The sequence below is a fragment of the Leptosomus discolor genome, chromosome 5 (assembly GCF_034619465.1).
Source record: "Leptosomus discolor isolate bLepDis1 chromosome 5, bLepDis1.hap2, whole genome shotgun sequence".
Lineage (NCBI taxonomy): Eukaryota > Metazoa > Chordata > Aves > Leptosomiformes > Leptosomidae > Leptosomus > Leptosomus discolor.
The window spans coordinates 35,131,428-35,155,260 of NC_141395.1; the positions used below are offsets into that span (position 1 = coordinate 35,131,428).

At 39.9% G+C, this 23,833-nt stretch overlaps 1 protein-coding gene across 1 annotated transcript; it reads left to right on the plus strand.

The window, feature by feature from the left end:
* The first annotated feature begins 6,428 nt into the window (after window positions 1-6,428).
* Window positions 6,429-23,221, plus strand: SLC40A1 (solute carrier family 40 member 1). The gene is made up of 8 exons (XM_086465505.1): window positions 6,429-6,471; window positions 6,741-6,808; window positions 11,291-11,450; window positions 12,326-12,441; window positions 12,775-12,901; window positions 16,117-16,359; window positions 18,245-18,910; window positions 20,023-23,221. The coding sequence occupies exons 1-8, from the start codon at window positions 6,429-6,431 to the stop codon at window positions 20,340-20,342; spliced, it is 1,743 nt and encodes a 580-aa protein (XP_086321631.1). The 3' UTR covers window positions 20,343-23,221.
* The last annotated feature ends 612 nt before the right edge of the window (window positions 23,222-23,833 follow it).

Genomic DNA, 23,833 nt, shown 5'->3' on the forward strand with positions numbered 1-23,833 from the left:
CTCTTGAGACTGAGTGTTTAGTATGATATAGGGAGTTTGCAGAAATGCTACTGTTGACGTTTGGGTGTAAAACATCCACTTGTTCCTAGTAGATGTGGTGTTTTCCTTTTTTTTTAATTACTTTTTTCTCATTTGGTACAAGATGCTTTCCTTATTTGTGTTTTGGGTACAGTGTTTTCTTATGACTGAGAAAGATTGGACAAAAGAGTCTCTTACTGAAACAAGTTCTGACATACAACGTAGGATTTTAAGCAAGTTGTTTTGCTCACTAGTTGGGCTCTCACTTTTCAGTTACAAAGTTATGAACATCTTAGTTTGGGCATGTGAGCACTGAGCTGGTTCAGCCCCCTGAGCTGGAGTTTTGTATAAGCTAGATAATTCTAGCCTCTCCAAATAAACCTCTGAATTCTGAATTTGCTAGAGCTTCTGGATGGTTTTCCCACAAGAGTGTCACAAGAGTGTAGCTCTGGTCATGAAAACTCATTCATTCTCAAACTGGCAACCAGTCACAAGTGGGGTTCCCCAGCGATCAATATTGGGCCCGATGCTGTTTAATATCTTCACAAGTGATTTGGATGTTGGGATCAAGAGCACCCTGATCAAGTTTGCAGATGACACCAAAATGAGTGGGGTAGTTGACGCTCCAGAAGGGAGAGCCCCCCTCCGGGAAGACCTGGACAGGCTGGAGGAGTGGGCTAGCAAGAATCTTATGAAGTTCAATGTGGACAAGTGTAAGGTCTTGCACCTGGGAATACATAACCCAGGAATGGAGAGCAGCCCTGTAGAAAGGGACCTGGTAGTCTTGGTGGACGACAAGCTCAACACGAGTGAACAGTGTGCTGCAGCAGCAAAGAAAGCCAAGAGGGCGCTGGGTTGCATTAACAAGGGCATCACCAGCAGAGATAAAGAAGACATTATCCCACTCTACTCAGCGCTGTCAGACCACACCTGGAGTACTGCCTTCAGTTTTGGTCCCTGCTATACAAAAAAGATGTGGACAAGCCAGAAAGGGTCTGGAGAAGGGCCACAGAGACAATCAGAGGACTGGAAGACCTGCCGTATGAAGACAGGCTGAGAAAACTGGGTTTGTTCAGCCTTGAGAAGAGAAGGCTCAGGGGAGACCTTGTTACCATGTACCAGTACATAAAGGGTGGCTACCAAGAAGATGGAGACTCCCTTTTTACAGTGAGTCACATGGAAAAGACAAGGGGTAATGGGTACAAGCTCCTCCTGGGGAGATTCCGATTAGACTCCAGATGAAACTTTTTCACCATGAGGACAATTAGACATTGGAATAATCTCCCAAGGGAAGCAAAGGGTTCCCCTACATTGGACAGTTTTAACTCAGCTTGACAGGGTGCTGGGCCATATAATTTAAACTGTATTTTTACCTTGAAAGGTGGGACTAGATGATCCTTGAGGTCCCTTCCAAGCTGGTATTCTATGAAATGATGATTGTTTCAGGTTAAAATGACTGCAGTCTGTCATCTAGCCCTGAGAGACAGGAGCTGTCACTTTGAAGTCTGAGAGAAACAAATCCAATAGGAGCATCACACAATGGATCTCATAGAAAGTGGGAGGAAGTAGACATTTACTTAATGAGGATTAGTAGGTATAGATATTCAGATTACTTACCTGTAAGTGAAATGAACAGTTTTGGAGTAAAAAGCATCTCATTTGCAAGGAAGCAAGAATCCTAAAAACCCTGGGAGACTTTTCTCTACCCCGCCTCTGCCTGTTTCCCTGTGCAAGTGCATTGGGAACTCTGAACTCTGACAGCTGAAACAGAGATGGTAGTTCTGCTAGCTGACTGTCTGGGGTTATGAGCAACAGAGCCACAGCTTTCCATGCCTGAGTCATAGCAGGGGTCAGTTCAGTAAAGGTTTCTATGCTTCAAAAGACACAGATTATATAGATATATTGTTCCAGTTTTGCTAGGCCTTGTGTAAGCTAATTGAGTAAAAAACCACTTTGCACACCAAGAGGGGTGTCTTAATGAAGAATGGTAACGTCATGGTAATTAAACTTCAGGAAACCTCTCAGCTGAGTGTAAGATCTGAGCTTACATGAAGTCTCTCACTATTATTCACACCTCTGGTTAAACCATGATGACACTGGTGGTGTTATTTTGTAAAATTGCTATTGCTCTAGATTCAGCAGCTCTGTTACAAGCACAGTGCTTAAAGAAGCTGCCACTGATGTGGGCAGTTGTTTAAAGCGAAAATACATCCTCTCTTATTTTTCAAGACATGTCTTTCCTGGAAGTATATCTTTGATTAGTCTTGGCATCATAGTTGTGCACTTACCAGTAATTAAAGCATTTTCAACTGTTTACATCTTGTAGTTGAATTGTTGCTCTTGTTGCCAGACAAGTTAAATACCCTATAACTTTTTTCAGTTCTAAACAGCTGTCTCATTAGAAACATTTTGAAAAATGTTTCTGTCTTTTGAATGAAATTATTTTTATATTTTAATCTGAAACTTAAAAATTCTAAAAACCAATCCAGTAGTTTAATTTCTTCATGCAATAACTAGAGAGATGACATTAATAATATATTTTTAATAAAGCATGAGGAACCGATCCACTGAAAAACTTTGGCTAGGAAGACGTAAATACGTCTTGTTAATTCCTGTGCATCTCCAGTGATGGGCTGTAAAGAATTCAGAGACTTCTATTGAGAATAAAATGCCTTTGTGACAGCTGCAATAGCAGTAAATATAAATTCTGAAAGGCTTTTCCTCACATGAAAAAAGAAACAAAACAAAGATAAATTGTGCGATCTGATGATCCGGAAATGCAGTAATAAAAGAAATTATTAAGGCTTCCCATACGAAAAGCAGAGATGCAGGTGAGAACAGGAATCATCGCTTTATGAAGTAGGAGGTTAGGGCTGGCCTTGCGATAGAAGAGCTAAGGAGCTGCCCACAAACACGTATGTTCCAGAGAGTGGTGGAAAGCCAGGGTTATCTGCCTAGCAAAGTTGTCTTTCTGTTTTGGTCAACACTTGCTAACATAATCCAGGGCTTCTGCACATACTGGTTGCCCTTGCCATAAAGAAAGATACAAATCCTGTTGAGACTATTACCTCTGAAAACTCAGGAGCTGTTATTTGCAAAACTAAATATTGATACGAAAGCAGATTTTCTGACATCTTCTGGCACCTGTGTTCAGACAAAAGAAGTATCTGGTGTCTCCAAAATCCCACTTTTTTGTCTTCACTTCCACTCCGCCAGTGATAATTAGTCAGACCTGGGCTCGAATCCGCAGCTGGTATGCTGTCCCATTATGTAAATTGCTGCTGTAAGACTGCTGAGTTGGGTCTGTACCAAGTAAAACTGGTAACTCCTCTCATACAGCTCCCAGCTATTAAACACCTCCCTAAATGCATCAGAAATCTGTAAATATTGTGGTGAAAAGACTCCGACTCCAGTAAGCCAGCCAACCTGAAGCAAGAGCCACATCTTTAAAAATATTTACAAGGGCTTCACAAAGCAATCTAATAAAATTTGGATTTAGTGCAGTATTAATAAGAATATTTTTTAGCAGCATCTTAGATGTTAAAAATCAAAGTGCTCAAGCTACTGCATGAGGTTTAACGTTGGTGTTGTAAGGAATGTTCTGTTATTCCCTGTTTGACAGGGAAAGAAACCTGAGCACAAGACTTATTAAAATAAGCATCTGGGGAAAGATCGTGGAGCAAAGTAGTGGCAAATTCAGGAGAAAAACTATGGATTTTCCCTACCTGCCAACTCCACTGCTTTTGGAAGCAGACAAATGCTTCATAAATCAGCTGTGGCCTTTTAGCTATATGTCTAGGACCTCTGGACATTCAGCAGGCAAACTGTTAGAAAAGGTGCTGTTACTGCCTCAGATATAACAAATTCTGGATGGTACCTACCATACCTGTTGGTGGTAGGTACCCTGTATCACATGTGCAGTGACTCCAGTATGTCTGGGACACGTGTGACCTACGGCGTACGAACTGTGTGGTCTATTTGCACTACGCAAATCGTATGCATTGTACATTGTGCGCTACGGACGGGCTGACTGTACTGTGTGCAGATCAGCTCCGTGCTGCACGCGATACAGTCTTTCACTGACAGCCGGTATGTTCAGTATTTCATAGACACGTTGGAATCACTGTGTACATACCAGACAGATTATACATATCCTCAAATCAAGAAATCCCAGAGAGGTATAGGAACCATTGCTTTTTAAATTTCAATGGATGGTAGGTATGTTCTCTTGGGCTTTTCTCATGCCTTAAATATCGCAAAGAAGATTCATTACCCAGTGGGAAAAAATAATGAAGTTGATGATTTCACCTGTATAACTGATGCACATGTATAAAGTACAGTGAGCATTCAATCAGAAATCATTATTTGAACTCTTAATTTGTCCAAATTGTTCTCTGGTAACAAAAAAGAGGTCTAACCAGCAGTGCTTTTCTGGTAAGTGTTCCTAGTGTTACCGTATGGAGAGTAAATCTCTTTAGGATCCAGTTCTGCTACTGCTGTATTATGTGCGGTACCTGACAGTCTCGATCAGACCCCAGATCCATCTAGTCCCATAACCGAGCTGTAACAGTGACCAGAAGTGCCGCTAGGGACAGGGGTGGGAAAGATGCAAGTCAAATGTGTTGGCCTGTAATGGAGCACTACAGGGATCTCCGAGTGCTTGTCGAGATCCTGCCTTGCTGTATTGTCTAAGGCAGCAGTAACTTAGACACCAATTGGGGCCTCACTGTGAAAGAAACCTCACTTATTTCAGTGCATCTGCTTGTGGAATACACCAAAATTGTCAGTAAAGGTGCAAACACTGACAATTTATAGACTTAAAACCAACTAAGTATGAGTTGATTTTTTATATGCTGTAGGTTATTTGTTTCATATGGGCTAATAATATTAAAAATGCTGTTTTAGGAAAAATATTTTTTTTATCTGTTAGTAAGGAAGAATAGTTAAAGCAGTAAGGCTTTATAAGATGAGCCATCCAGAAAATTTCCTCTACTTTTGATGCCAATCTGAGAAAAATTTTGTGCATTTTCTAAGGGACATACCATAAGAAAAATCATGTAACTCACCTAGGATAACCAATCCCATTAAAATAGTAATTTTAGGCTTCCTATGTTTATATGATTCTTTTATTTCTGTATTATTTTTTCCCAAGGTATAGTTCCCTTTATGCAAAGGATAAACCATGATTCATGCATAGAAAGTCATCTAATTAATACAAGAAATACTTTGAACAAGATCACAGGAGTGGCAAAACCAGAACAGATTATTGGTCTATTTCGTCAGGCATTTGTTTCTGGGATGGCCTATATACTTGGGGGGAAAAAAAAAAACAAACGAAAAACACAAGCCAAAAGCAATTTTACACATACAGGAGGGAACTTTGCAGTATTACACAATGAAAAAATTATCTCGGCCCTGGCAGCCACGAGCAATCATTATGTTTCCTGAAGCACAAGGGCAGATACTTAATTATTTTCATAGTATCCTGAAAAAAATAGCCTATTGTACATTTGGACTGTTTTTCAAATTCTATAAAAATTTAGGTTTTGCTGGTGGTCAATACCAAAAATAGGTCACATAGGGTGCAAAAAAAGGTATCTGCAGTAGGAACTGGGATGGTTGATCTGGAGCAGACAGCCTGAGCCAGCACCAAATGAGCGAATTCTGCACCATCTTCATCACAACAGGTTATTTCAGTTAAATAGCCTAAATTTTGGTACCTTGCTTTCTTACGTTTTTTTTTAAAGCTACGAATTTGGAGCACACTTGCAGGTGTTTCAGCCATATCCTTGTGCCATTTGGCGCTTATCTTACAACTCCAACGTCTTGACGTATTTGAATATTCAAGAATGTCACATTTTTTAAAATGACAGAAAGCAGAAAGGCAACGAAAAAGAACCAAACCGAGCGAAGGGCGCTGGCGGCCCGCAATGCCGGAGGTACGCTCTGCCGCTCTCTAAGCGGGTCTCGCCGTTGCTCGGGGTCCCACGCACAACCGCACGGAGCCCAGGCCCCCGCCGGTGCGCCGGGCTGTGCCACCGCGGGGCTCTGCACCGAGCTGAGCCGAGTCCAGCCGAGCTGGGCGCGGCGGGGGCGGGGGCGGGCCGGGGGCCGCCCCCGGGGCGGGCCGGGCGGGGCGGTGCCCGCAGCCGCCTACAAAGGGCGGCGTGCGGCGGGGCCCAGAGCTTCCGCGCCCCCGGCAGCCGCGGAGCCAGGGTCTGAGCCGGGCGTCGCAGGGTGCTCGGCCTCTCCGCGGCGGAGCGTCGCCAGCCGCCCGCGGCGCATAAGGCCAAGGCTTTCCGACTTCAGCTACAGTGCTGGCTAAGTCGGGGAAGGCAACACGGAGCGAAGCCGCGCGTCCCACCGCCTCCTCTCGGCGTCAGGCTCTGGCAGCGGCTGAGCGGGCCGGCATGGCGCGGGGAGCGGAGCCGGCGGGCGAGCGGCGGCGCTGCGGTCAGTGCGCGGCGGCGGAGGCGGCGCTCCTCGCTCAGTTGCCGGGCGCGGTGCGGGTGGCGGAGCGGGGGGCGAGGGGCCCCGCCGGGGCTGCTGCGCGGGGCTCCGGCGCGGTAGCCGCAGCCGCGGAGCGCGGTGGGTCCCGGCGACGGCTTCGCTCGGAGAACGGGGTTGGGTTCCTCCACGGCAGCGAACAGCACCGGCGTGTACCGAAATGCGGTACGTCTGCCCGAATCTCCTTTAGCGTTTGTTTCTTATCTCTCATTCAGGATCTGTGGTTGCCTATTTTACGTCGGCAAAGTTTCTTCTTTATCTTGGACATGCACTGTCCACTTGGGTAAGTAAAATATTGGCCTGGTAGAAGTAGGATTTGATTAATCTAGCTATGACTTAGCTGAGCATTACTGACGCATTCCAAAAAGTCTTCACAAAATAGCACACCATCGCAAAGACAGAGGTCGCATTATGACATCTTTCCATCAAAAGTCTTCGTCATCTTTACATAGTAGTAGTAGATTCAGTTTTCATTAGAACAGAATAGTGCAGTACTTGGTTTCCTGAGGGCTTGGTTTGGTACCTTCTCATGCTTTTAAGTAACTGCAGGAGCAGTGAGACTCCTTACAAAGTAAGTTCTGAGTGAGAGAAATGAAGCATAGTCCGTACTAGAATGCAAGACAGTCCATTGCAATTTGTATACTTATTGATGGGAAATAATCAATGTTTGTGATAGACCCATTACTGCCACTAGTTAGCAAACCTGTTGAGTCAGATGTCTTTTTTTCTTTTTCTGTCAAAATGTTTACCTTCTGAAACGCTTTCCTTCTGTACTAAACTAAGTTACTGCACCAGTTCTTAATCATTTGAAGGATACTTAAAAAAAAAAAAACAACAAACCCTTAAAATATGCATCAAAATTAAGACAGTCTGGTTCTATTCCATATAATAAAATCAGGCCTATATGTATCTTAGAAGACAGTCTTAAGTCTCCATCCAGTGGCTTGATTGAAAAAGAAGTGGAAAGTTTCCTCTCTAATATTCCCTGTTTTCTCTTTAGTCCTGGATTTGGACTGGTTTACTGTGTGCTTTGTGTAGCATTGAACAAATGTCTGCTAGATGGTTACAACACTACATGCCTAACGGGCAGCTCCTTGCGTTCACTAACCTGAAAGGTCATATTGGTGTTTCTGTTAATGGAAGAAGGCTTAGAGTGGTATCAAATGCTTCTTTAAACAAGTGCAATATTCTAGCAATCATTAATATTGTTGGAGGAGCTGAGTGATGATGTTTGTTTGGCTCACCACTTTTCACAGGCCAGGATTATTCCTGCAACAGTTTTTGTCAGTAATGCCCACAAAACACCTAACTGGCAATTTGGCCAGCCCTGTTTACTGTGATGAGTACTTCAGAGCTCAGCAGTGGGACTGCTCTCAGAGTACATGAGTAAAGGCAACAGAGCATTGTTTGAAAACAATGTTGCACGCTGTAACAGACATATAACTGCAACATGTCTGTTCAGGTGTTTAGCATTATTAATAGTATACTCCTTGTTCCAGTGTGTTTTCTTTTGTGCTGAAAATCTCGACTCAAAAAAACCTCACAACCAAACCTGCTGAAACAACAGAAATACAGCTTATTTTGCCAGAACTGGGCACGGGGCTGCACCTTTTTTGTTCCCTGAACTTTAGTGTTCTTGTAGTCTGAATGTTTTTGCTAACAGGAACAACAAGCAAGCACCTTCATCTTCTGAGCTCAAAGTAACAGAACATCTTTGTTCTAAAATGGCTACGTCCACAATGCAAAACCTGATAGAAATGTGGTTTTGCTGTAATTGAGAGACCTAATTTGGTTTCTGTGTTACTAAGAAAGTCCCAAATAAAGAGAGAAGCTGTAAATGATTAAACATGTCACATCTCCACAGATGTTCAGATTTGAACAAAGTCTAGACTATGTCTTGGGCTCTTGTTCAGTAAATGTGTGCTTGGCCTCAGTGATCTTAATAGGCTGAGCTAAATTGCAGGTATTGCTTTTATGGTTTTAATTTAATTTATTACTGTCTGTGCTTCAACATTAAAGAGCGAGCAGAATGAAATGGGGTTCGCATTGTTGGTGCCAGGCCTAATGCTTGCCAGGAGATCAGTTGCGATTGCCCAGCCTTATCTGTGCCACTCAGACCTCAGGAGGCCTGTCAGTAGGTGGTAGCCTGGCTACTGCTTAACTTGTTGGCTTAAGTGCTGAGATGGGATTGTACACATTCGGTCAGAGATGACTATAAGGATAATTATAATGACAGAAGAGCAAGAACCATCTTTAAAAGGATGGTGAGGCTAAACCACTGTAATTATTTTTTAAGAGTTGAAATATCCACATTTTGAGACACTTTAAAGTGGGATTAAATACATATAATCAAGGCTTTGCCTGTTTCTGAAGACAATATTTACTGTTTAAATTTCAATAGATCTTAGCTTGGGATTACATGCCTGCTTCAAACCTCTATGATTCTCTAATGTTGTTCTCCTGTGACACTAATTTACCTTTGCTTGCTCTTTCTGACTTCTAATTCTTGAAAGAAATTAATGCTTCCAGATTGGAACAGCTTTCGTTACCCAAAAAATTATCCCTGTGGATTGGCCTGATCAAAATACTCTGGGTAAATGTGTTGAATAGGGTTGAACAGAGTTCACAGGCTCCTTAAATGAATTATGTAGCAAAATGATGATCTCACTGGAGTCAAATTGATCTTTCTGTGAGTTTCAAGTGAGGTCAGGTTTTTCACTCTGACACGAGTGGCTGGTACTGACTTTCACATACTTACTTTTTTTTTTAAAAAATACCTTTTTCATCTTGTCAGAATTCGGTAACTGAAACATATCTGCACAAAGAAAAAACCCATGAAACCTCTGTTACAAAATTTTAATGTGAAAGTACTGTTTCTGCTCATTTTTCTAGTTTAATGAACAGTTACCCAGGCTAATCAAAACTTTATTAATCCACCTGCATGTATTTTAAGTGAAATTCAGAGAAGAGGTACCTCAGGTCATATGAAGTTTGAGAATCCTAGACTTGGGAAGTTATACCCCTGATTCATTGCTGGAATACTTTCTATGTACTGCTACTAACCATGGAATGAAAGTGGACTGTATTTTACAGAAGACTTCAGGAGTCTCTGGAGGGTGTGTGTTGATTTATTAGACATGGAAGGGCACACCTAAGCTGATCATGGTTGTATTTGCATTTTTTCATTGGTTTTAGTTAGAAAACATAGAAAATAACAAGAGTTTTCTCTTGAGCAGGTGAAATAATTCTTCACAGATGATTGGGATGTATTTTTTTCTGCCTGTGGTTAAGGAAACAAATATGAATGTGTAGACATTACAATGTTTGAAGAAATGTCCTTCAGACAACTTCAGTAACATTAAAAGGCAAATTCTTTTTGTGCATCTATGCTACATTGAAGGTTTTAATGAAACTTTGCAATTATATTGACCCTCTAAATGATATGCTATGTATCTCGTGATGGCTGTGTTACATGATCTGTCAGATTTGGCAGATGTAGCTTTTTAAAAGTGCTTTTTATGTTACACCTCCCCCAGCCCTTCAGAACATTTGAGGTCCTTAGAAGTCTGTACTATTTGCTATATCACATAGCGATTGCTTATGGCAGCAGAAGAAAACAGTTTCATGTTTGGTTTATAAAAGACTAACATTAGGGACCATTATTAAATGAACTATGTGCCCTAGAATAGTATGAATGTTTTCTATTCATCTGCTTTGTTATTGATTACATGAAGCATTTTCTACATTACATTTCTTGCAATATATTTAAAAATAAAGCAAGTTGTGACTCCAGTCATGTGACAACATAAAAACCTCAATGTAGTCATTAGCAAGCGACAGGTCTGTTGGTAGCAAACCTAAAAATGTTTTGAATAGTATGAAAATCACTTCACTCGGATATATTTAGCATTTTGGTTGTCTGTCTTTTTTACCTGTAGGAAGTGGTATCAGAACATGAAAACTTTGTATTCTAAGCACTAGGTTAAACTAGCAATAGGCTAAATAGGGTGAACTAGCAATGAGTTTGCAATAGGTTAAGTGAAGTCTGATATTCTACCTCTTGGTAGTAGGCCAATGCCTTAACATTGTTAAAAAGAGCTTAAATCCATTGACTCCAGAAACTTCAGTTAATGTGTAGGACAACACCTTCCTACGCCTTCCTTCATATGCCCATGTCTATCCTGAATTGTATTATGACTTGCTTTGGCTTGACTGGCTCTTGTATTTTAAAGCACCATTTAAGCTTTGATCATCTTCAGAGCAAACTGCTGTCTTAAAGTTATTTAAATAGTACTGGTAATCAATAAATTAATATTTAGTCTCTGCTGGAGGATCTGTTTAAACTTTATGAGACTTGTTGGATGTGGCTGGTAACAGACTTTGTCCTGTAATATTATAATAGAAAATGTCTGGGGTGTTTGACATGTTAGTACAAGCTGTAATGTTGTGCTTCATTAGGACAGATGATCTTGGTGATACTGGAATAAAATCAATGGTGACAAGATGTAGTCATCCAAAAAAACCAACCCCCCAAAATTAAGGAAAAAAACCCCAACGAAACCAAACACCCACCCACCCCACCCCACCCCCCCAAAACAAATAAAACCCCCCAAACAAACTAAAACCCCCACACCCCACCCCTGCATGTGTAACAAACCCTTATTTTAATACAGCCTTTTGTCAGGGTGTTAGTAAGATAGTCAACTTGTGTACTTGCAAAGTGCAAATAGTAATGTTGTGTATGTATTCTCTGTTACTTTTAAAGGGAGATCGTATGTGGCATTTTGCTGTGTCTGTATTCCTGGTTGAACTTTACGGAAACAGCCTACTCCTGACTGCAGTCTATGGACTGGTTGTGGCGGGATCAGTTCTTCTCCTGGGAGCCATTATTGGAGACTGGGTGGACAAGAACTCCAGGCTCAAAGGTTAGATGTCCAGAGCAGGTTATTTACTTAAGGATGGATCAAATTAATGTAAAAAGATAAAGCTACTGGAGTTAACTCCTCAAGTCAAATATGAAAAAGGGACTTGCTCAGTTTTTCAAGGGTAGTGTTTCAGGGTGGTAATGATTATGCAAAGATAGTGTCAAAGACTGGATGAAAATAGTTTTGTCACGATATGTGCACTACTCAGGCTAAACCTGTACGATATGTACAGATGAGTGGAAATGCGAAAGGTAAAAAGTACATAACTTTAAGGACTACTGACCAAGTTCTTTACAGTCTAATGCTAACATACACTTGCATTATTTGATGTCCTCTGTCTAGATACAAACGTCTTCCACTTCAGTGTAATTGTGCACTGCATTTGCATTCTACATATTTTAAATGTGTCTTCTGGTCTGTTTTATAAATAGCATGGCATCAAGTTCTTAATACACATTTTTGCTTTCCAAGAGTTGTCAAAATAGCATCACTTCCGTGGTATGCTGAAGATGAATTTTAGAGACTCAAGCTAAGATTTGGGTTTACCCCTTTAAAAATAGTGCCAGCATTTAAACCAGGTACAGTTTGGTTTTTGATTGAGAAGAGGCCTACTTGGACTGTAAACTGTTAAAAGCTATGAAGTTACATCAGACATTAATTTGTTTCTGTAAGACAATAGAAGATTCAAAACCTAATATGAAGCATAGTTTTACCACTTACATTTTTAATAGGAAAATAAATTAAAATTATTTTCAAAATTTAAAATAAACGTATTTAAAGAATCTGTACGTGTTCCTTAACTGTAACCTCCTTAAGCTTATAGTTAGCTCATTCTTAAGTTCATAACTATTGCTCTCTGTTTTGATTTAAAACAGTGGCCCAGACATCCTTGGTTGTACAGAATGCATCTGTCATCCTGTGTGGTGTTATCCTGATGATTATCTTCTTGTTTAAGACACAGCTTTTGACCTTATACCATGGATGGCTTCTTGTGAGTGCCTGAACTTGTTAATAAGGAATTCACTTACAAAGAAACTTTGGGGAGCATGGGAGACAGATGGATTTTTATTTTTGTCTCTAGTCTGTTTAGACATTCCCTGGAGATAAAACTGGCAAATGAGACTTTGAGATAGTTGGGTAAACAGAGGTGATTGTTTTCTGTCAGGAATTGTAAAGCAGACTTGGTCTTGTTTTGTCTGAAGAATAGCTCTTAAAATGTATGCATTCAAATGTAAAAGTGTCTTTTCTGGTTATACAAGGTAGGAGTAGAGATTTCCCTTCATCAATTTTCTCACATTGTAACTTTCTCCCTCCATTTCTCTAGACGATGTGCTATATCCTGGTTATCACAATAGCAAATATTGCCAATTTGGCCAGCACTGCCACAGCGATCACAATTCAGAGGGACTGGATTGTTGTGGTTGCAGGGGAAGACAGAAGCAAACTGGCAGGTGAAATATGTTGCTTTTTCAATACCTTAAATGTCTTTCCAAGCTTGATTTTTAGACTACAGTTTTACAGAGGTCAGCACATCTTTGAGTTCCAGATATTATGAGAAAACAGTGGGTAAAAAGGGCAGCCTTTATTTTCCTCTTCCGTGCTCTGGACTACACTTACCGAGATTAGGAATTACTGTTGTGATTACAATTCAGTTAGGCATCCCTGAACTTGTTTTGTCCTCCTTTTAGTCCTACCGCAGCATTGCTGGGAAAACTTCATTCTTGCTGAACAAATAAACATACACCACACTCCTAAATCAAATAACCAGTGTTTAATAGGAAAGCTATTTAACTATGAGGCACTTAAAGCCAAGTGTTGCAATACTTTATTTTTAGGTCACTGTAATGAAACAGAAAACTGTTGCATAACTGGGCTTTTCACATAGGATTCAGAGAGAGATACATGAGAATGAAGTCCAGAACAGTCAACTAGGTGGATCAGGAAATTGCCAGTAGGAAATGCTGTGCATGCAGATATATTTGGAATGTTGCACTTCTCTAGCATTAGTTGTCTAAGTCAGAGCTGTGAACGCTTTTCTTGAGTTGGAACTGAAAGCTCTGTCTTCCTTTGACATCGGATACCTTTGGTATTAGACGACAGACTTAAATCTTTTTTGCCTAGTAAATATTTTCCTTTTTCCCCTTTCTTGCACAGTGTCATGGTATTATTAGGATAGAGGATGAGTTCCCATTCAAATTCTTCTGCAGCTTGATCGTAATGACTCTGCTGGGATGCAAGAGATGGTTTGGGATCCTCCCCCAAGGATGCATAGAACTTGACTCTCCTTTACTGGCAGGTGCTCATAGCTGCAAGGCTGTTCACACCAAGGGGTGTACGATTGGTCTTTGGTTATGCTGCTGCTCTCATCATAACAGACAGTGTGGGAAGCAGCATTTTTGGCAATGAACTTGGGCAGGCTATGTGGACTCTGAATCAACTTCGTAAGGGGACTTAAATGCTCCCGGATAGAGGAACTGATACTGAAGTGCAAACAAGGCACAGAGCAGCTTAACATTGCCGAGGCATTTATAGCTCACTAAAGTAATTGTGGGACCAAAGTTTTAAGCCTGACACTTCTGGAATTTAGATACCTCCAGGCCTAGAAAGCATTTCAGCCTCTAGACTCTTAATTTTGTATGAAGCTGCCTAAATGGCCCATAAAGTTCAGTTTACATGCCAGAATCCTTTTAGGGATTTGAATCCCATATTGCAAATTTATTCATGATGTTTATCTGCGGTGAAGGAACCTTAATTTGCCCATCTCATCCATGAGGCGCTAGTTCTTAAAGGCATTAAAAGTATCTTGCTTTCATTTCCCAGTATACAGATTTTTCCACCATAGTCTTTTATTTTGACCTTGCAGTGCCTTTCTAGGTCATACCTTTTGTAGAGCAGCAGTACAGGTTAACTTTGTGAGTGGATCACAAGTAGAAAAATACCACCTATCTGTGAAAGCCTTAACGTTCTAATGGTTCTCATTAACCTTTCTTCTTGTGTCAGATCTTGTTCAGCACATCGTCTCCCCAGTCCCTGTACTACTTACCACACATGAGATAAGGTACAGACCACACCTGCAGAGAACTGCTGTGTGGGAAACAGTGCTGCATCTGTACGGCTTCATGACATCAGAGTTATATGACCACTTACATTCTGTACTGAGAAATGAGGCAAGAGGTTACTCATGCAACTGAATTGAAAAACAAAAGAAACCCCACTGAACTAAGCACCTTAATTCAACAGAACTATCTAAATGATTTCTTCCAGGCTAAATAGGGTTGTTGTGTGTTCAGTCATGATGTAACTTGGAGACTGTTGAAATTCCTTAGCTTAAAAAAATTAAACACCAGTATTGACTTAGCAGCAAATGCCGTTGTCCATCTCTGCACTGTTAGGCTTTTTCAAAGAGGAGCCTTAGTTAAGTAAGTTAGTGGAATAGGGAAATAAAAACTTGCCTTGGCTTCCCCTTCATTGGCCTTAATTTTTCCATTCACTCTTACTTTGTACCTTTCCTGAGTGGAAGTATTCACCTTCCTCAACTCAAAAAAACAAAGCTTAGTTCTTGGAATTCCTAAAGCTAAATGTTATGCAAGTAACTAACTTCCTGATCTCAGTTAACCATCAGCAAATAGTTTACACTGATTTCTGAAAAGAATAATCTAAACATTTCTTATAATGGTGAGGAGTAATTCTCTACAGATTCAGAAAAGCAGCTTTGTACTGGTATACAGCTTCGCTTGCTGTTCAAAAGCTCTGATTTCGTAATAGGACTCTAAAATGGGTTTGAGGTGTACTTCTAAGCAGCCTGAGATCTAACTGTGCAAAACCATTGAGCGTCTAGCAACATTTTGGGGTGGAACAAGCACTATTAATTGGAAACTTACAGGAGCCCAAAGGGTGTAATGACACTGAAGCAGATAAGATTGGGGAGGGTGAGAGATCCCCTACCAACAAATGGAAGATGCATTTATGCTAAGAATGGGCTGCTTGTTTTGACTGTAAATGTCAAAGTGTGGAACAAAAAGGAGTGAGGACTTTGCTCAGTCAGTTCTGAGAATATCGACAACTGCCATCAACCAGTGTGACTCAATAAGGAAATTCAAAACCATTTCAAAGGTCTGCTGCTATCACAGTGGGTACTGTGGTCACCAGTTATTAGAAGTAAATGGAGGAGATTAAGAAATACATGGTCCAGTATTGGGAGATAATAGTTACAAAAATTATCTTTACAGGAAAGAATTCTACCGTATGAGATGCCTGTTAATGTCTGGCGTTGTGCACGCTAGGTTTGAATGTTAAGAGATGGGCTTAGGAGTCCATAATGTCACTAGGATGTAAGGCTAGTCTGGTCTCAGGGATAAGAGTTTTACCTGCTGGAGTACACTTCCACTGTAAACACAGCATGCTAAACTGGGAAGATCTCATGCAGGCAAACCTGTCAGGAGTAGGGATTTGGCTTACAAGCAGCTTGGTTGGTCACAGTAAACCTAAACATTGGACATTCTAAAGGCACCTCTGGTTAGCAGTCTTAACTCCTGCTCCTGCTGGAACCACTTAGAGTTGGAGCAAGACTTCTTAGCTCAATGTGTATGCGTGTGCAAGCCTCAGTTATGTTAGTGAATATTTCACTGTTAAGTGTGCAGCAATTCATATAATCAATTTCTGACAGATATGAATGCCACAATAAGAAGAATCGATCAATTGACCAATATCTTGGCTCCAATGGCAGTTGGTCAGATAATGACATTTGGCTCCCCGGTGATTGGCTGTGGATTCATTTCTGGCTGGAACCTGATGTCGATGTGTGTGGAATATCTGCTGCTCTGGAAGGTTTATCAGAAAACCCCTACTCTGGCTCTCAAGTCTGCAAAAGTTGAAGAGTCAGAACTGAAACAGCTGAATGTAAAAAAAGGTATTGAAAACACAAAAATAACTGTTCAGATTCACAGCATATTCCCTGTATCAGTCAAACTACATGTTGACTTTTGTCTTCTACAGACACTGCTTTGAGGCTATATAGCTTTCTGCTGGTAGCATGGAGGTTTCAGGTTTTGGATCTAGATACCAGAGACTCTAATCTAAGCAACAATACTTTGTGCAGCTATTTGAGGAACCCCATAAAATGCAGCCAAAGAATGAATTCTCTCCTGCATGAGTTATTCCTTTAGAGTAAGTCTGCCTTGTTATTTAGGTCTGGTTGTGAGGAATGCTCCTATCCATCTATACTCTAGCTAATAAACTGAACAAAGCCCTTCCCTCTGTAGTGTCTACAAGCAAAATAGCCTGCATAGGACTCTTGCTAAATCATCTCCACTTACGCATGGTACTAACAGGTTTTCAGGAAGTTGTAGAATAGGTGGTAATATTTCTAGTCCAGCATGCTTTGAGTTTACATGCTACAGGAAATGGTGGAGAAGAAAAAAAAATTCTTTGACCTTCTACTCTGCTTCCTTGGACAAGCTGAACAACTGGGATTTGCAGTCTAGATGACTGACTATAAGCAACCTTAAAATTAATACTAAAATTACTTTAGATAGTCTTAGTATAAGGAATTAAAATTGCTTCAGAAGCAGACTTTTTGTTATGAAATATTTGAAATGTCAGATACTGGAACATGAAACTTAAGCATTTTTCCATTTTTAAGATAGCAGTATGAATACTACTGAAAGGTCATGCTGTGGGCTCCCAACTACAACATGTTGTGAGTTGTTTTTTTTTTTTTTTAGAGAAAGATTATAAAGAATTCCTGGTTTTCCTTTAGAAGCTAGCGAGCAATATGTTCTTTGCTCAATATATAGGGAGATAGGAGGCTGCTATTTAAAAGTGCTGAAGAGACATACCTTCTTCCCAGCCAGCAGATCCATTGTGGTAATAGCTGGCCTGGTAAGCTATTGGACTAGGCTGATGGCAGCCTAGGATAGGGGAGCAAGGTAAAGAGTGTAGAAGGTTGTGTAGCTTTGGAATTGGCTCTTGAATGCTCCTGAAGAATGAATCCTTTAGCAAATGGCAGTCTGTTGGAAACATCTTTTCACTATTGCAGTATTCTGATTTCAGTAGAAGACTTGTGTTTTTAAAAGTTGCTGAAATACTTCATGTGTCTCACTTGCTGTTTGCGGAGTTTGTTTCAAACTTGGTAGTGTAAAAACACTGCTCGGGCATCCAAACATTTGATAGTTTCTATCTACATTACTAATATAAATACTGCTGTGGGTTTGGTTTTTTGATTTTTGTGACCAGTGGAAGTGCCTTTCTCCTGTGTTAGAGTAAAAATGGAATTGTAGAAAAGCATGGTCTGAGATTTTTTTTAAGTGAAGTTTTGAAAACTTTTGGCTTTAGTATGCTTCAAGTGTCTCTGCCTTGGTTCTTCTACTATGACGTGAGGTACTGACAGATGTTTTAAGTATTCCCTACTGTCTGTGGTTACCGCATTTAAACATACAAAGCTACGTTAAAATGCCAACTAACATTGGCATTCATTAAGCAAATAATTTCTTTATGGAAATAGAGCATTCAGTCAGAAGTCTATTGAAAAGAAGCAGGCTATGTTTTCTCCAACCACAGTTTAATTAAATAAGCAGGGGTTTAAATTGATAGGGATAAACTTTACTTGATGTTACTATACAGGTGGGATTTAAGGACACTGTAAAACGTTTAAGTAGTCAGAAGAAGGTTGGTTGCAGAATTTAACTGATGCACTTCTGCAGCCGTGAACTTAGTAACTGCAAACAGTTGTCCTGCAGTTTAACTCAGCACCTTCCAGGCAGGAGTGTGTCTAACAGTTGCATTTCTGTTTACAGAGGGTGACATGAAACCTGCTGAAGGAGTTCAGTTAATTGTTGAGAAAGATGTAACTGGCTTTGAGCCCCAACAGGAGAAGGAAATCAGCTGTGCTACACGGATTGCTGAACCTTTCATCACATTCCGTGATGGATGGGTTGCATATTACAAGCAGCCAGTGTTTCTTGCAGGCATGGGTCTTGCATTTCTGTATATGACTGTTCTGGGCTTTGATTGTATTACTACAGGCTATGCATACACTCAGGGTTTGAGTGGCTCTGTGCTAAGCCTCCTCATGGGTGCCTCAGCAATCACTGGAATCATGGGAACAGTAGCTTTCACTTGGCTTCGTCGCAAATGTGGCCTGGTTCGCACAGGCCTTATTTCTGGAATTGCGCAACTTACTTGCCTGGTCTTATGTGCTGTCTCTGTATTCATGCCTGGAAGTCCTCTGGATTTGACTGTTTCCCCATTTGCTGACATAAGTGCCAGGCTGTTTGAAAGTGAACCATTACCTACTATAGCATCTCCAGAAGATAAGCCTGAAATGGTTTTTGCAACTGGAATGCCCAACTTGTTAAACGGGTCTACTATTCCTGCTAACAGTGATCCAGAGATGAGTCCTGAGCCTGTGCCTTTAATCTCTGTTAGTCTCCTGTTTGCAGGAGTCATTGCTGCTAGAGTTGGTAAGTATTATGTCTCTTTAAAATCTGATCTATTGACTGCTTTTAATTCTAAAAATTACAGTGCCTGTCAACTAAATACAAATTCGAGTTTAGAATTATAGGGTACAGTTTAAGTGTTGTATCAGATTTCTAAGGCTAATTCATTACACTTCACATAAAAATGAAATGATCTTGCAATAGTATTGCCAGCGGAGAAGCTGCAGTACTAATTTCTTGCATACCATGTGCCACTAATAGAAGAAAAGTTACCACATTTGAAGATGAATATAACTTAGTTTTTGGAATGCTCATCTCTAAATGATCTTCCTTCACAACCAAAGAAAACCATTTGATATTACGAAACAGAACTGAACCCCATCTGCTATGAAAGCCTTCAAACTTGGCAGTTTACTAAATTAACCCATTAAATAGATTGTCTAAGCTTTAAACTTGTGCCCCAGAAAGGAATTTAGGACAGAAACTTTGATTTGGATGACAGCTTAGTTTTTTTGACTGATTGGTTAATGTAGTATTACTGTCTGTCAAGAGAAGAGGCAGTCAAATACATAAATACAATGAACAGTAATTCTCATCTGTAGAATTTTTGTACTCTAAATTCAGCAAAACATGCAGAAATTTGGAGGAATAAAATACTGATTCACATGTATTATTCACAATAACTTTTGAAACTGAATCATCAATGAACTAAACCAGTATAGAAGTTAGTGTCAGCTGAGACTGTTGTAAATTAAGTATTCTGCATATTAAAATGTTTGATTTCTTGCATCTTATGCGAAACTTAGCAATTGTAGCTAGCACAAATACATTCTAAATAGCTGTAAACCAGTGATTTGAATAAGGAACAGATGAGCAAAACATGGTTAGCTTGATAGACATGTTGAAGCAACGTGTGACAGGCAAATTAATGTGTCAAGCTGTATGTAGTATTTGAGGAAATATTAGTGAAGGGAAAATAGATTGCCCTTGACAGTGTGAAATCCATTTTAGTCTGACAAGAGGCTAGCTTGTTCTGCACATCTTTGACAGAGTGTTTGGAAGTATGAATTGTGCCAGTAATGAAAGCTTACTGTGAGAAGTCCAGTTGTATGGATAACTGTTTTTTCTCTCCATAGGCCTTTGGTCCTTTGATTTGACTGTCACACAGTTGCTCCAAGAAAATGTGGTAGAATCTGAAAGAGGCATCATAAACGGTGTCCAAAACTCCATGAATTATCTTCTTGATTTGCTGCACTTCATCATGGTCATCTTGGCCCCAAATCCTGAAGCTTTTGGCTTATTGGTGCTTATTTCTGTGTCTTTTGTTGCAATGGGCCACATAATGTACTTCAGATTTGCCCAAAAAAGCTTGGGAAAACAACTGTTTGTTTGTTGCACTCCTGATCCCAAGGCAGTCACTGACAGTTCACCACCTGGTAATACATCTACTGTCTGAAAGGATCCACTTCTCTTACTAACTTGCTACATAAATATTACAGTTAAACACATATACTGCCTTTTGTGACCCTGTCTTAGGTGTTTCTCTAGAGTTGAATGCATAACTTAGCTGTTAAGGAAGCTGTCCCAAGAGAGCTAAAATTTGTCTTACAGTGACCCTGTAAAAATATATTGTGTTTGGCAGAGGCCAGCCTAGTTGGATCTTGACAGCTGGTGTTTCAAAGGGTGCCCACAAGTCTTACATCTAGTATTTGGTCACAAAAATAATACTGAATTTCTGCTGCTGACCCCCACGGTGACACTGTTTAGTGGTTATACATACTCAGTCTGTTTGTGAATTCTGAACAATTCTTGTGCTCACTGAGCAAAACCAGAGGTTTCTTTTAGTTGCTTCAGAATAACTTGATACACAGTATTTGGTTTTGTGGAGTTTTTTTTGGTCTTCCCTTTCCATGAACAGTTCTGTGCCCCTATCTTCTCAGATTGACCTAAACGTCCTTCTTGGGTTGCTGAAGCGGACTTTTAAGTTCTGATGTTTTCCAAAAATACCTTTTTAATATTCTGTCTATTTTGGTTTAACTGTACAGGAACACCTTTGAAGTTTTTTTGCATGTTTCCTTACAAGTTAGACGAGTGCTAGGTACAGGATTGTATTACACTTTTGTTGCACTTCGTAAAGTAAAACATAGCCTCATTTTATCAGAAGCTATTGATGTAACATTATAAAGCATGGCTTTTTAAATTGCAAATGACAGGTCTGCTAAGTGCTAAGGTCAGTAGTACTGGTACAGAGAGATAAAGTCTAGGGCTACCTTAGTTTTTGCCTCAGAGTACAAGCAGCTTTATTTTTAAATGCTATTGTTTTTAGAAGCCCTATTAAAGCCTGATGTATTAGAAAAATCACTAGTGTTGTAGGCAAAAAGTCAAAAAGTTCAATTACTTGCATTTTTGTGTTTATATGTATGTGAATTTTGACTTTGTTCTAAAATATGGCTAAAACAATGAGATGTTGGACTGTGTGGCCCTCTAAAGCAACTTCAGAGCAGTGAAGAATGATACACCCCTCTGATTTTCAAGACATTCTGGCTTTTTTTTTTCACCCTGCATGTATACTAACACAGTACTTCCATCGTCATTAACCATATGTGCACTTTTGTGGAAACTACTCTATGCACTTTGCTTTCTCAGTAGAGGTGAACCCCGTAGTGTTCTGAGTTTTCCTGTGGCATGACAGTATGACTTCTAAACTTAAATCTTTGTAAAATGTTTGCAAAATAAGTAGTATTCAAAAACATATGTCAACAACTTGTGAAAAGTGTTGTCTGTTAACTTTTAAGGTGTTTTTTTAATTTTAGGTACTGTCCTTCACAGTAATCTGTGTTGCCAGACTTCAACCCTGGAATGTGTGTGAACTCCGTTGACATTAAAGGTGTTACACCAGGGCTGAATCTAGGCCATACATATTAAAAACTGTAATGATTACATTATATATCAAACTAAATAGAATGTAAAAAAACCTCTAGTAGCTTTTGTCTTGTACAAAATGTTGTAAGGGGAGTGAAAGTGGATGAATGGGAATCCAATGTACAACCAATGTACTTGTACCCCTCAGTATTCAATAACTGGATGTAACATTTTTTCTCCTTTAATGGACCAAAAATAATAATTTCTGCTATGTTACCGAAAGTTTCTCAGGGATGTTTTCACTAGGTTTATAAGCGTTTATACTTTGACCGAGCTTTTCAGTTTCATTTTGATACGGTAAAGTAAAATATGTAAATTAGAGTAGTTTTAAAATTTGTGACTCAATCCTGAGTGTAACTTCTTAAGGAAAAGGGAATTTTGCTGTCAGCAGAATTTAAAAGTCAGAAGACAAATAAAGCAAGCTTATCTAGATTTGTAGAATAAATATGCCCAAAGGATAGCCTATACAGTATGTGATAAGTACAGTAGTAGATAAAATACCTCTGATTTGCCTAATATGTTTTCTCATTTGTATCTAATATAAATTGGGACCAGATTTTTATATTGTTGAATATAAAGGTAGCCCAAATGCCAGTGAATGCCTCTATACTGCACTTTGAACATGAGTGCCACTGAATATATTGGACTCACTGACCATTAGGGAAACGAAGCTGAAAATGCAGCTTCTTCGGGGCTGTCTATAGCCTACAGAACCCAGTGTGCCTGAAGCTTAGTGCTGTAGCATTCCTGAAGTCTAGAGAGCTCCAAAAACATAACAGAGCTGGGAGTGTACCATGTTCCCATCTGTTCCCAAAGTCTTCTTTTTTGCAAGAGCAGTGGAGTTGAGTAGCAATTTTTCATAAATAGTTCCACTAGATAGTGCAGCCTGGATCTCAAGCCAAAAAAGCAGTATTGAGAGGGGACTGGACCCTTGTATTTTGTAGACATAATGTTGCTAGGATTTGTATGTGCAGATGCATAGGTGGAAGTCAAGACAATCCTGAAAGCAAAAGAAGAAAAGTGGATGCCAGCTTTAAGACTAATAAGGTCTCAATTGGAAATCTTGTGTGTACTGGTCTGAGTCAGATGTCAAAAAATGTATGCTGCTTGAGCACAGTCCATTTGTGTGTAAGTCTGAGATGTACATAGACACCTGTACTGATCAGTGCTTTGGAGCAATGTGGAGCCTGAAGTCTTACTTAGCAGGACTTTCATTAAGTAAGCATTTTTGGCCTTGTATTTATTTATTTTTTTAAATGTGTCCAATTTGGATGAAAACTGCCCTTAAAATGTACGCACTAAAATCGATCTTACCAGAATAGCGTATTTTATTATACAACCTTATGCTGGACATAGTATTGATTTATGTATTACTATTGTTAAAGCTAATGAATAAATTTGCATAAAAAACTTTGTCCTGTATCATTCAGTTTGTGGGCGTCTTGGTATGCTGCATTTACCATGGATCCTGTAAATGAAGGTTTTCTGTAGTGATGGGATGGAAACGGCCATGAAGCACAAACAGCAGTGAGGAGGAAGCAAATAAGTATAGTAAAAGCCTTTCAGTGACTCTATAGCTCTGTCTTTAGTGAACTGATTTTTATTTACCATCAACAGTGGTAAATAAAAGCAGACATGACAGCTGAAGGTGAAGTTGTGGTCTTACAACCTCAGCCCAGGATCAGCATTGGTGATATAGCAGTCTTGTGCATTGGTTTGCTGAGCAATGGAAAGCAAATGATTTTTACCTTCCCAGTTACCTTTTTACCATATTGAATTTGAGAGATGACCTTCTGTAGCAGCAACCTGTAGGTGAGATCACTGGGCATAACAGTGGTCACAAATAAATGTGACACTTTTAATATTCTGGTTTTAGTCTTAAAGTATTTCAGTTGAGTATTTTATGCAGGCCTGCTTCTTGTTACATATATTTAGGATATGCTTGTGTGATGAATCGGTCCTTGGGAGGATGCTGTACTCGTTCAGTAGGACTTCCCTGAACAGATTCCTCTTTGAAGTAGAGGT

What these genes read in the sequence shown, in the direction of transcription:
- SLC40A1 (XM_086465505.1), top strand. Translation starts at nt 6,429, where the DNA reads ATGGCGCGGGGAGCGGAGCCGGCGGGCGAGCGGCGGCGCTGCG. An exon ending in ACAGCTGAATGTAAAAAAAG is followed by an intron (nt 16,360 to 18,244) that starts GTATTGAAAACA and finishes TTCTGTTTACAG; the next exon opens with AGGGTGACATGAAACCTGCT. An exon ending in AGTCATTGCTGCTAGAGTTG is followed by an intron (nt 18,911 to 20,022) that starts GTAAGTATTATG and finishes TTCTCTCCATAG; the next exon opens with GCCTTTGGTCCTTTGATTTG.